Source organism: Bos javanicus, chromosome 7 (genome assembly GCF_032452875.1).
Source record: "Bos javanicus breed banteng chromosome 7, ARS-OSU_banteng_1.0, whole genome shotgun sequence".
NCBI lineage: Eukaryota > Metazoa > Chordata > Mammalia > Artiodactyla > Bovidae > Bos > Bos javanicus.
The window spans coordinates 20,402,037-20,414,956 of NC_083874.1; the positions used below are offsets into that span (position 1 = coordinate 20,402,037).

General features: G+C 55.9%; 1 protein-coding gene across 2 annotated transcripts; it reads left to right on the forward strand.

Moving 5' to 3' along the window:
• The first annotated feature begins 1,863 nt into the window (after window positions 1-1,863).
• TLE5 (TLE family member 5, transcriptional modulator) lies at window positions 1,864-10,141 on the forward strand. 2 transcript variants are annotated; one of them, XM_061422746.1, is made up of 7 exons: window positions 1,864-2,027; window positions 3,160-3,257; window positions 5,557-5,620; window positions 6,923-6,967; window positions 7,592-7,654; window positions 8,878-8,952; window positions 9,035-10,141. In XM_061422746.1, the coding sequence occupies exons 1-7, from the start codon at window positions 2,001-2,003 to the stop codon at window positions 9,254-9,256; spliced, it is 594 nt and encodes a 197-aa protein (XP_061278730.1). In that variant the 5' UTR covers window positions 1,864-2,000; the 3' UTR covers window positions 9,257-10,141. The 2 variants fall into 2 exon arrangements, with proteins under 2 accessions (XP_061278730.1, XP_061278731.1); XM_061422747.1 differs by lacking the exon at window positions 1,864-2,027 and adding an exon at window positions 2,554-2,712.
• Window positions 10,142-12,920: the final 2,779 nt, after the last annotated feature.

Sequence of the window (12,920 nt, forward strand, 5' to 3'; positions counted from 1 at the left end):
TGATGCATAGGGAAGCCTGGCGTGCTACAGTCCATGGGGTCGCAAAGAGTCAGACATGACTGAGCGACTCAGTTGAACTGAAAACTAAGGAAAGAAATTAAAAATATGATGCTGGGAAAGCTTGAAGGCAGGAGAAGGGGACGACAGAGTATGAGATGGTTGGGTGGCATCAACGACTCGATGGACATGAGTCTGAGCAAATTCCAGGAGCTGGTGATGAACAGGAAAGCCTGGTGTGCTGCAGTTCATGGGGTTGCAAAGAATTGGACACAACTGAGCAACTGAACTGAACTGAAAAGATATGGTGTTAAAATGCTGTTTTATCTTCAGGTGCTTTGGGGGCAGAAGAGGCTTCAGTTTTGCTTATTCATCTCCACCTAGTCCTAACCCCTCATCTGCCCAGGAAAGGTGACAAGGGTCCTAACTCCATTTTAGATGGGAAAATTCAAGGCCCAAAGAAGTCAAACTCATCCAGGAGGTAGGTGCACAGTTGATGATGCTGGTGATGGTGATTATTAAAAGCTTGTGTATTTTAGCACTTGCACTGGGTTCACCGTGCATTATTTCCACAGCTTCTTCCAGGCCTGAGTCAGGCCTGGCCCCACCTCTGCCCACAGCCCTCCAGGGCTCCCACCACTCTTCAGAGTAAAAGCCCACGTCCTCCCCACCGCCCACCAGGCCCTGCAGCATCTGTCCCTCCCTATCACCAGCTACAGAGCTGCGGGGCTCAATGCAAAACTAAACTGTGAGGACCCCTGTTCAAAAATTATTTAGGAATTTCCAGAGACCACAAGGGCAGATCGTTAACCAGAGCACAGCCCTTCTGGGAGCTAGGGCCCTGTGTGAATGCATGAAGTTGCTGGCCCTGCCTCCCTGCCCTCATTTCCTCCCAAGAACTCCACCTCCACCCCGTGCCAGGCAGTGCTGCCTCAGTACCTTTGCGCTGGCTGTCTCTGCCTCCTTGACTAAGCCACTACCCCCATAGCCTGCCAGCTCCTTCTCTCACCTTTGGGTCCTCTTAGAGGCCAAGGAGGCCCTCTGACCCCCTTTGTTTAAAATCGCACCTTCCGGCCCTCCCTCCTGGTTTGTTTTCTCCATAGCTGTTACCACTGTCTGACCTGCTAGGGATGTGGTTCATGGATTTGTCTCTACGTCTCATGTCATCTCCACCAGGGCCACCAGGGCCTGGACTTTGTATCCCCTCCCACCCCGACATCGTGGAGCGAGGCTTGGCACACAGTAGGCCCTCCATAAATGTGTGTGGAAGCCATGGCTCCCAGAAACTCGGTGGTTATCACCACCTCCTTTCTACAGAAGAGGAAATCGAGGCTCAGAAAACATCCCGTGAGCCAAGGTTACAGAGCATGTCCATGGCACGCGTCTGGGTCGCGCCATGACTGCGCCGGAGGTTTCGATGGGAGCAGCCGGGCCCCCCGGCTCTGACACATGGGGAAACCGAGGCCCAGGCGCTGCCGTCCAGGCCACCAGGCCAGCAGGGGCCCCGGCGCGGCGGGGGCGCGCCGGGCCCAAGGTCACCGCGCCGGCCTGCCCGGGGGAGGCGGATGGGTGGGGATCCGCGGGCCTCCCCGGGCGCGCGCCACCCCCCCTCGGCGGCGCGCACGGGGCCCGGGAAGCAGAAGCGGCGGCGGCGGCAGCAGCAGCAGGTGGAGCCGGAGCCTCCGCGCAGCCGAGGCCGCGGCCACTGCCGGCGTCGCCGCCATTAGACAATAGGAGCGGCGGCCGGGCGTGCGGGGAGGCGGACGGCGGGGAGGGGCGGGGAGGGGCGCCGGGCGCGCAGGAAGCGGGGCCCGGGGCGCGCCGGGGCCGGGCGCGCGGGGAGGGGGCGCAGGAAGCGGGCGAGGCCGGGCGCGGGAGGCGGCGGCGGCGGCCCCGGGAGCTGCCGATCGGCGCCGGGACAAAGGCGCGGCCGCCGGCGCCCCGAGCAGCCCGAGCCGGGGCGCACAGCCGGGGCGCAGCCCGCGCCCCCCGCCGCGACTGACATGATGTTTCCACAAAGCAGGCATTCGGTAAGCGGGGCCCGCCGGCCCGGCACCCACCCCATCCGGGTCCGGCACCCCCCAGTTCCTGGCCGGGCCATCCCCCAAGCTCTGGGCCTTGCGTCCCCCCAGGTCCCGGCCCGGTCCCCCCAGTTCCCAGCCGAACCATTCCCTCCCCCAGGTTCGGGCCCTGCCCCCCCCCCTCAGGTCCAAACTCAGCGCCCCTCTCCAGGTCCAAGCCCTGCGCCCCCAGCTCCAGATCCCAGCCGGGCCACCCCCACCCCCCAGCTCGGCATCTTCCCCCCAACTCCTGGGCCCAGTCCCCTCTAGCTCTGGGCCCAGCGCTACTCCCCACCCCCGCCGCCAGCTCCCGGACTCCCTCCCATCCCCCGTAGCTCCTGGCCCCCCTCCCGGCTTCCGGGACCAGAGTACCCCGCTAGGTTCCAAGCCAGGTCCCCTCCAGCTCCCCGCTTAGATCCCTCCACCCCGCGCCAGCCCGGGCCCTGCCCCCTACCCCCCAAGCCAGGCTGGGCCTCGGCGGCCTTGGCCTCAGGCCTAGGGCGCCCCGGAAGCCCCACCAGGCACCTCTAAGGCTGGGGGTGCTTTCGGGGTCCGGGAGTGGGGGAGAGACCCAAGGCGCACCCCTCCCGGAAGAGCGCGGCCTGGAGGAAGGGTGCTCAGAATCAGGGGTGCCCCCACTCGGAAATTTCAGATGGTGAGAGAGGCCCCTCCCCCAAGGGGACTAGGCTAGGAAACCTCATTCCCCCCCAACTTGGGGGGGTCTCTTTAGGACGCGTTACCCTCCCCCCAGAGGCAACTGGACGCTCAGAGTGCACCCCCTCCCGGCGCTTTGGAGGCGCGGTAGAGGGCGCACCCTGCCCCCCTCCAAGGGCGGGCCTTCAGACGCACCCCCACAGCCTGGGGGTGGCGGGGGACGAGCGACTCCGGGCGCACCCACCCCCCTCGGCTTCGCTGGGAGAGGCGGGGGCAGGAAGCGAGGGCGGGGGCCGCGCCAGGAGCTGTAAACACGGGCCCGGGAAGTGGGGCAGGGGTAGGGGGGGGCGCTGCAGCTGCGCCTGCCGCCTTGGGGCCTCTGTGGCGGGGGAGAGGTGGATGTCCGCCCTGTGGGGTCCTGACCCGGGCCGCCGCCCCCTCCCCACAGGGCTCGTCGCACCTCCCCCAGCAACTCAAATTCACTACTTCGGACTCCTGCGATCGCATCAAAGATGAGTTTCAACTGCTGCAGGCTCAGTACCACAGGTGAGCTGGGGGCTGGTGGTCCCCGACTCGGGAGAAGGTGGAGCCCCTTGCTCAGATGGAGCCCCTTGCTTCAGACTGAGGCCTGGAGCGGAGATTGTGGCCTCTGCTTTATATACAGACTCCAAAAAATAGAGGCCTTGAAGGTCTTAGGTGGCAGGCGCTGTCTTTACCACTTCAGGGATATGACATTCATTCATTTAGTCTTTAAAACAGTCCCATTTTGTAGATGAGAAATCTGAGGCATCAAAAATGTCAATAATTTGCCCAGACTCAGTTGTCTGGTTTTAGAGCCCCTCTCCCCACCCCAACACCAATGGATAAAAGACTCCCCCAGCATCTAGAATTGGTGATTGATTCTCCACCTCCCCAAAGCCCTCCACCACCATCCCCAAATCTGTAGCCTGGTTTTGGAGAAAGGGTTCCTGCCACCCAGCAGTAAGGTGATTCTCCCTCCAGAATTGAATCTGACATTGCTAAAGGATTTTGCCATGTGCCTGATCTAAAGAGAAGGGAACTATTTATTTTTCATTTTACACTTGGAAAAACTTAAGCCCAGAGATTTTCTGAGGTTCCACAGCAAGAAAGTAGCAAGATTTATATCCCATCTCTGGATTGAAGGAAGCAGATCCTCAAGGCTCTGCTACAGAGGGGGGCTTTGCCTGGAAATCAGATGGGGAGTCTATATACCAGTGGGGTTTGGGGCCTCCCTGGATCTGTTTACCCACACAGAAGTATTTTTTGAAGGATCCTGGGATTTCTCCAAGAAGAAATTGGAAAGAGTGATATATTTGTTCTTTAGGGGGTACTGCCCCTTCTCCCCATTTGCTGAAGAATGAACATACTTCCTTTTGTTTCGTCTTCCCTGCTGTCTTATCATTGTGCCCATTTCAAAGATGAGGAATCAGAGGTATAGATGATTGAAGGGCAGGCCTAGGGACTTTGTTCTGATCCTGTGATATGGAGGGTTTAGGGGCTTCACCCAACAGATCTGGCCTTTCTGAGCCTCTCCAGGGGGTCCCCTCTCCCTGCCTGGCCCATGCCCACATCACGGTGACCACTGGAGCCTATCCAGTTCTAGAGATGTTGCCAGAGCGCTGTGTGACCTCAGATAGGTCACACCCCCTCTCTGAGCTTCACAGTCTCCGTTCACTGGGCTTAGGCTTCCTGGTGTACACTGAGGGCTTCCACCGTGTTGGGGCTGTCACAATATCTACCAGTCCCTCAGGAAAGGCCAGAAATGCCGAATTTGGAATGAAATTGCCTGAGTTTATTTTTAACGGTGGTCACACGTGGACATTTTTAAAGAGAATTAGATTAAGTGTGGCTCACCTGTGAACTGAGGTATACAAGTCGTGATCAGTCTGGCGGAACAAAACGCTAAGTCCCCTGGGGTGACCACAAGATCAACAAAGTATTTATTGGGTACTTACTGTATGCCAGCATTAAGAACATTTCTGGTCTTAATTCATCTTGTCCTCACCACCCCACCCTGGGAGGCTGGAGCTCAGCAGACTCAGCAACCAAGGCCTAGAGAGGTAGAGGCGTTTGCCCAGAGTCACACAGCATCAGAGTGGCGGGGCTGAACTTTGGACCCAGTCTATCTAGTTGAGTTTGTGACCTCAGCTCTCTGTCACCCTGACACCCCCTTGGGGGCCTTTGAGAAGTATCCAAAGCTCATCCTTGCTGGGGCAACCCAAGACAGGAGAGGGATCACCAACTCTATTACCCAGTGATAGAAATTTATACCCCTCCCCCCAACCAGGGAAATCAGAGGTCACAAGAGAGGCTGGGTGCCTTTGAAGATTCCTTACTGAATTCAGTCCAGAGCCCTGCCAGTGGGCTCTGGGCCCTTGTAACCTCTCAGCAATGTCTGTCTATTCCTTCTTTGCTGGAGAGTTTTGCCCAGTGGGTGGGAGTATGGCCTTTGAAGCCCACTTCCTGGCTGTGTGACCTTGAGCCTGTTCACTCAACCTCTCTGAGCATCCATTGCATCATCTTTATAAAGGAGACTGACGTTAACAGCCCTGACCTCGTTGGATTTCACGATAGGAAAAAGTTTCTTTGAATCCCTGTCTGACCTACAGTCAGGGTATTTGCTCTGACTTCTGTTTTTATTATTTTCATTGCTTTCTCCACCCCCACATCTTCAAGGTGGGTTTCATCATCCCCAGTTTCCAGCTAAGGCACCTGTGGCTCCCCTTCCCTCTTCTTTTCTCTGACCCCCACCAAAGTTTGGGGCTCCCTTGCACAATGGGGGGGACCTCATCCCAGCCCCAGCCCTCCCCCTCTTTTTCCTCAGTCTGAAACTCGAATGTGACAAGCTGGCCAGCGAGAAGTCAGAAATGCAGCGTCATTACGTGATGGTAAGCCAGCCCGGGGTCTGGTGGGCAGGGCCAGAGGACCCCAGGTCCCCCTCCAGCACTGGCAGCTGCTGTCTGAACCCTGGCCATCTCCTCTGGGATGTGCAAGGAGTCAGGGTCTGCTCTCCGCTCAGCCAGCCCCTGGCCGGGCTGAGTTAATCTTGTTGGCCTGGCTGCCGGCCCGGGCAGTGGCCGAGGTGCCAAGCCACCGGGTTGCGGCCTGGGCCTGCCAGGTCCCTGGCTGTCCTTGGCAGCGGAGGAGCCAGTGGCTGTGAAAGCCAGGAACTGGGCGGGGAGGTTGTTGATCCCTCCCCTCCCCACCCCCATGGTCTGAGCATCCCAGGCTTAACCCCTCCTAGTCCGAGCTTTGGAGGAGGACTCCTGGAGGGCCCCCCTCCCCAGGCAGGAGGCTGACACTCTTTTGAGGAGGGTGGGTGGAAGGGAGGGAGGGGGCGGCACTGCCTTCTTGGGCCTGACATTGGAGACCCTGCCCCTGCATACTGCCGGAATCACTTGCTTTGCTTCATATTCACTAGGTGTGGTGATTTCTGCATCAAAACCCTGCCTAAGTCCAGCCCAGAGCCCACTTCCCCCAGGCCATGGGGGCAGAGCTGGACAAGGAACCTCTGGATTCAGAGGGATGGGGCTGGGGAACTCCAGAAGGGTGTGCTCCCGTTTGGAGAAAGACTGCATGGAGAAGGAGGCATTGCAGCTGGGGTCCTGATGAATGGATAGGAGCCAGCTGGGCAGAGAAGGAGAGGCCGCACAAACCTGGCTTTCTCCCCCTATCTTCCCTTGGGGGTGATGGGGAGTCATAGGAGGGTTTAGAGCAGGGGAGGGGCAGGGTCAGATGTGGGGCGTGAGGGGGGTGCCGCTGGCCCCAGAGGCAGACCCAACAGGATTTGTTTATCCTCGATTATTTATACCCAGGAAGACAAACTTCCCTGGAGTCCGGGGCCACCCGCAGACAAGACACATAAAGATAAAAGATTAGGAGCCTTGGAATGTGTGTGTGCCTGTGTGTGTGTGTGTGTGTGTGTGTGTGTGTGGAGGGGGTGAGGTCATTATTCCAGAAATGGGGCACTGAGTGCCCCACTGGCGTCCCTAGCATCCTCACCAGGCACCTGGGCTCCAGGTCCAGGTGTGGGTGTCTCCCCGTTTCCGCCTCCATCTCTCTTGCCTGCCCTCCCCTCCTCCCACCTCTCCCTTTCTCCCCCTCTTTGTCTCTGTCACTTCCCCTGTGTCTTTTGTCTCTGGAGCTCCACATCCTTCACCCGCCCCCATTTCTGTCTCCCCCCTACACAGTACTACGAGATGTCGTATGGCTTGAACATCGAGATGCACAAGCAGGTATGCCCCCTTCCCCCTCCTCCCCCTTCCCCGCTCCGGCCCAGGCAGGTAGGAACCCGCCACCCCTTGGCTGAGCACCAAGTCTGCCTTGGTATCCTGTTACCTCCAGAGCCCCCCCTCCCCACTTCTGTTCTTTCTCAGGCCTCCCTGGGAGGTTTTTCTCCCTGAGGGGGAGGGGCAGAGGCTTTCCTAGGACCTGCCACCCCCACCCCATTGTCTCTCTTTTGTGACAGTCCTGGGGGAGCAGGGTGATGTGACATGCCAACCCACCCTCCAAACCCTATCTCAGGTTAGAGAATTCTGATGCCAGCTGCCCCCACCTCTTCCTCCCTCCCACGGAATGCTCACTACCTACGAGGCATCAGGCATCTTTCCAGGGCCACCCAGACCCCAAGCCACTGGGCCTGGATTTCGCTCTGTCCTGGGCTCTTAACTACCCTCAGAGACTCAGCCCCCGGGGCCACTTTTGCTGCTGATCGGGTGCCCATGGGCCTGATGAGTTGATATGATCCTGGGACAAGCCGGCCTCCTCTTGGATTAGACAGAACCACTGGGCCTCCCAGGGCTGGTCTGCACCTGCCCTGGCTGGCTGCTGCCCAGGGCTGAAGTGTCTGTCTGTTCCAGGCTGAAATCGTCAAGAGGCTAAATGGGATATGTGCCCAGGTCCTGCCCTACCTGTCCCAAGAGGTGAGTTGAGCCCCTGGGGGTCTGCTGGGAGGAGATAGACCCTGAACTTCCCTCAGCCCCACCCCTCTGTAGCCATCTGCGTGCCCCAGGGCACACGCCTGCCTTCTCTGGACCTCCCAGCCATCAGCCAGTCTGTGCAGGAGAAACCCCAGGGGTGAAGGGAAGGACCTCACCCTGCTGTGGAATTCCCAGTCTGCGTGAGTCATTGCACCGTAAAAATGTCAGCTACACTGCTGAACACTGCACCAAGAATTTTGTTTCTGCCTTTCACCTTCCTGAGATTCATCTGCCTGGTCCTGCTGGCCGCCGGGTGTACAGGAAGACACTCCACACACACAGGCAGACATACAAACAGACACAGATGCAACAGACATACGCACAGATGCAAAACACAGACACACAGCACATGGACACACAAAGGGACTATGTACCCAAGTCTTTTCTGTTTCCTGGGATTCTCAGTCTGAAGCCCACTGTACGCGCACACACACACATCTGGGTCACCTAAGGCCCCTCTGCTCTCTGCCAGATTTACTGCTGATAGTTCATCATTTTCTTTTTAAATTCTGCTGGTACCTTGGGGTCCCACAGGGGATGATGCCCAGGGACAATTCAAGAGGACACCATGGAAGCCCCAGAGAGGGGGATTCTTAGGACCCTGAAGATCTAGCTTTTGGTTTCCTTTCATAGCAGGGGCTCCCTGGTAGCCAAGGCACAAAGGAGCTTGGCAGATTTTAGCATCTGATAGCCAGAGAGACAAATTTTCAGTGAAAGCTGGGGGATTGCCCCAAACCTTGACTCACACCCCAGCCCTGCCAGAATTCACTGGGCCTTCCCAGCTGTGGAGGAAGAGGAGCTTAGGTTAGCAGACCTCAGATTTCTTCCATTAGCAGTCCTGTTCTGAGCTCTTACACGTTTTGACTTCTTTGCATGTGGCATCGGTCATAGTCCACAGTTTCCTAAGATTCTGGTACGAAGCCCTTTGGGTCTTCTGTGTGTCTGTATGTATCCCATTTTCCAGATGAAGAGACTGAGGCTTGGTGAAAGGAATCAACTGGAGAGAGGGGCGTTTCCTGAGGGGAGAGATGGGAAATCATAGAGAGGGAGGGCTCGAACAGTAGAGATGGGAGTGGGGCTTCTTCTGGGCTCCGTGCCACAAATCCCAACAAGATGGGGTGAATCATCTGACACCTCTCCATCCCCCACCCCCCCCCACTTTCCAGCACCAGCAGCAGGTCTTGGGAGCCATTGAGAGGGCTAAGCAGGTCACTGCTCCTGAGCTGAACTCCATCATCCGAGTACGTCTGGGGTCTTGTGGGAGGATGGGGGAGGGACAGGTGGGCTCAAGGGGGCTAATGCTCCCCTGTTTGTGTACTGCAGCAGCAGCTCCAAGCCCACCAGCTGTCTCAGCTGCAGGCTCTGGCCCTGCCCCTGACCCCCCTGCCTGTGGGGCTGCAGCCCCCTTCTCTGCCGGCGGTCAGCGCAGGTACCGGCCTCCTCTCGCTGTCGGCGCTGGGCTCCCAGGCCCACCTCTCCAAGGAAGACAAAAACGGGCATGATGGTGACACCCACCAGGAGGACGACGGCGAGAAGTCGGATTAGTGGGCGGCTGTGATGGGGAGGGTGGGGGGTGGGACAGAGGGGAGACAAACACTGAGAGAGGAAGGTTCAGCACACGAGACACAGTAATAGCTTGGGATTGGCCAAACTCTGGTAGTATTTATGGTAGCTGCCTACTGGGGCTGTCGCCCTGCTTCTGTGCCCTACCCTGGCTTGGCTCCTACCCCCAATTTCTGGCCTCCCTCCTCCTCCCCTGTAGCCTGAATGGGTCAGTACCCACTCATACCACAGATGAGGCAAGCTGAGGCCTGGAGACAGGTGGGAGGCCAGGTCCTAAGGGAGCAAAACCTCAAGAGGTCCAACACCCCCTGCATTTCCCTGATTCACACACATGTAACTGACACTCTGCCCGCCAGGGGGGGGCCCCACCCCAGGGGTCACCCAGCCTCCCATTCTGGCACTGCATGCAAACACAATGCTAGCTGCCCCTCCCCACCCTGGGCACCCCATGTCTGCCCCTCCCACCCACTCACCCTCCATGAGTTCCTGATGCCTGCACCCACAAAAGAAAGAGGGGCCACCGACAGCGAGCTTAGCCCCAGGGCAACAGAGTGGGGCCAGCAACTCAGAATTCCCTTTCTCCCCTTCCTGAATAAAGATGAGGGTACTCAAGTTGTCTTGGTTTTTATTTTCCCCCCCTTTTCCAGTATACTAGCTTGTCTTTTAAGAAAAGGGATATTAAAAAAAGGAAAAAGACAAAAATGTAAAAAAAAAAAAAAAGCAACACCCACACCTGTGTCTGTATATAGCCTTTTAGACTGTCAGCTTTTGTTGTGTTCAGTCGTTTGATCTCTACGGAGAGAAGTGAAAATGCTGTATCGAGGGTGGGCTTAGCTGTGCCTTTCAAATAAAGACGTGAGAAGGTTGGTTGCTGTGTTTCTGCCTCTGTGTTGTGGGCTGCCCTGCGGTGACCCCCTTCCCAGGGGAGGAGGGGGGCCTCCTTCAAGCCTGAGCCCCCTCTTCTGTTATGGGACTGGATATGAAAAGTCCTGAGTCCAGCTTGTAAATATAATTTAGCTCCTGAACGCAGTCTCTAGCCCAGAGATGGTCAGATGGAGGCTCGAGGTCACACAGCAAAGCCTAGGTATTTGAGGTCTGGTCAGCTGTTTTGACAGGTAGGCAAAAGGACTCAAAAAAGCTAAGGGGTCACTGAGCATAAGTGGTGGGACTGGTTTCTGAGCCTCAGGCCAGATGGTTCCTAAGTGAAATTCTTTACCCTTAAGAGACATGTTAAGACCACAAGCAGTCACTGCACGCACACACACATGGCTTCTTCCAAATCAGGGAACTGATTCCTGGCTGGACCTCAACTCTCCAAGGACCACTTGGAGCCTGCCTTCATGCCCCTGCATCCAAGCTGGACCACCTGGGGAGGGGGAGCCAGGAGGAAAGGTGGTTCCCTGGGGCACCTGGCACTTCAAGAGAACATCAGTCTCCCCAGCCAGGATATGGGGCTGAGGGCAGGGAGCCGGTTGGAGAGTGAGAGCTGTCATTTTGACTGCAATATCTTCCATCTTGCAAGATCTTGTCAGGGCTTCTTGGCATAGAGCTCTCACTCTCAAGGGACTGGGAGCATGAGGAGACCAAGGAATTCTCAACTATCTGCCTGATCCAGTGGCTTTCCAGGCAGCCAAGGGCACAGGGAACGAGGGAAGGGGTGGTGATGGACAGCCAACTTCAGAGAAAATGTCTTCTGTCCCTCAGGAGAGAAAGAAGGTGTAGAGGGGACAGGGGGACCCTCCTTCTGTACCCCACCTCCTCCCCCACTACAGTGAAATCACGTGCAAAAATCAATGTAATGAGACCACTCACTCCCTGGTTAACACGTATCCTCATAGCCACTCACTCCCTGGTTAACACGTATCCTCATAGCCACTCACTCCCTGGTTAACATGTATCCTCATATGTTAATGCAGGGACTTCCCCAGTCATCCAGTGGTTAAGACTCTATGTTCCCAATGCAGGGGGCCAGGGTTCAATCCTTGGTCGGGAAACTGTATCCCACATGCTGCAACAACAACAGCAGAAAAACCCAAAACTCATCTCTGTGACTTGGAGAATATAAACTGTTAACATCTGCCTCCAAAAGACTGCTTAGCACCCAACAATCCCCCTGGATTTCAATGTTAGATCCATGCAACAGACATGCCACCAGAGTGTTTAGAGCAGCTGTAACAAATCATTATTGCCCCAAACTGGAAACCACCAGCTGTCCATCAAAGGGCAGAAGGGTACTTTGTGACGCCAGCTGCCCATGGAATACTATGCAGTCAGAAAAAGAACCAGAAACCACCTCACTCAACACCTGCAGCACACACACACAACACTGAAGGAGCCAAGTACAAAAGAGAGATGCTATGTGATTCCATTTATATAAAGAACAGCCCCAAGTGACCTATATAGTTGCACATGTCATGGGGCTACCCAAGCAGACTCTACCCACTATGCAAGCTTGGGGGCTGATTACACAAGTGTATTCATTTTGTGATAAGTGATCAAATGATAATCTGGGCATTTATAATCTGGGCACTCTTCTGTGTGTTCTACTTCACAATTTTTATCTTTTTGCCATGTGGCAGGCAGGATCTAGTTCCCAGGCAGTGGGATGGAACCCCTGCATTAGGAGTATGGAGTCTTAACCACTGGACTGCCAGGTAAATCCCAGCAGGGGGCTATCTTTTTTTTGTTTTTTTCCTCAAAATTTTAAAAAATGTTTTAAAGAATAGATTATCTTTGGCCTCTGTGACCCTAGGGATAAATTCTAGGCCCAGGACACCCTGAGGATCTGCTACCCACCATTCTAATTATTCCTCCTCAGCAGGCTGGAGCCAGGTTGAAACATTTTGCCTTTCCTTGAATAGAGACCATTGCACATGCTGTTCTGGAACAGTGATTATTTTTCCCCCCTCCCCTGGGTTCTAATCCCCCAAAACCTCCAGAAGTCATTTTTCTGACCTTCCCTCACAAAGCAAGTTTCCCTGGTACTATGAAAATTTCAATTGGGATGGGAAAAGCAGCTGTTACTAATACATCCCATAATGGTTCTGGACAGAGAGTCTCCAGCCTGGGCTTCCTCTCACAGCAAGGTGATTCGAGCAAGCAAGCAGCTTCACTGCTCTGGGTCTTGGTTTTCCCTATCTGTGAAATGGGTATAATCACACGGCTGTCATGAAGATCCTATCATGGACTCCGGAGAAAGTGCTTTAGCACAGCCTCACCCATTCATTCATTCTTCCTTTAAAAAAAAAACAAACATATTGAGCTCCTACTCTGAGCCCTGTGGACAGCAGGGAAGGAAAAGCAAAGACTTAAGTCCCCACCCTTGTGGCCAGATAGACACATGTGTTGGGAAAATACAAAATGGGTCAGTGGGTGTGTGGATAGAAACCGAGGCAGGGAGGAAAGTGAAGTCACTTGTCTGATCTGCTTCTGGGAAATTGTTCCGAGGATTAGCAGAAAGCTTGCAAGGGCTCAAGAGAAGTCAGCTGATATTATTAGTACTATTACTGATGTTGCTGGCAGATGAAGGGCGTTTTTTTGGGGGGGGAGGGTCTGCTCCAAAGAAAAAGGGGCCTTGCCCAGTCACGGACACCACGGTTGTGACCTGGGGTGTCCCTCTGGGCCTTGAAGCTCCCCCATCCCGCCC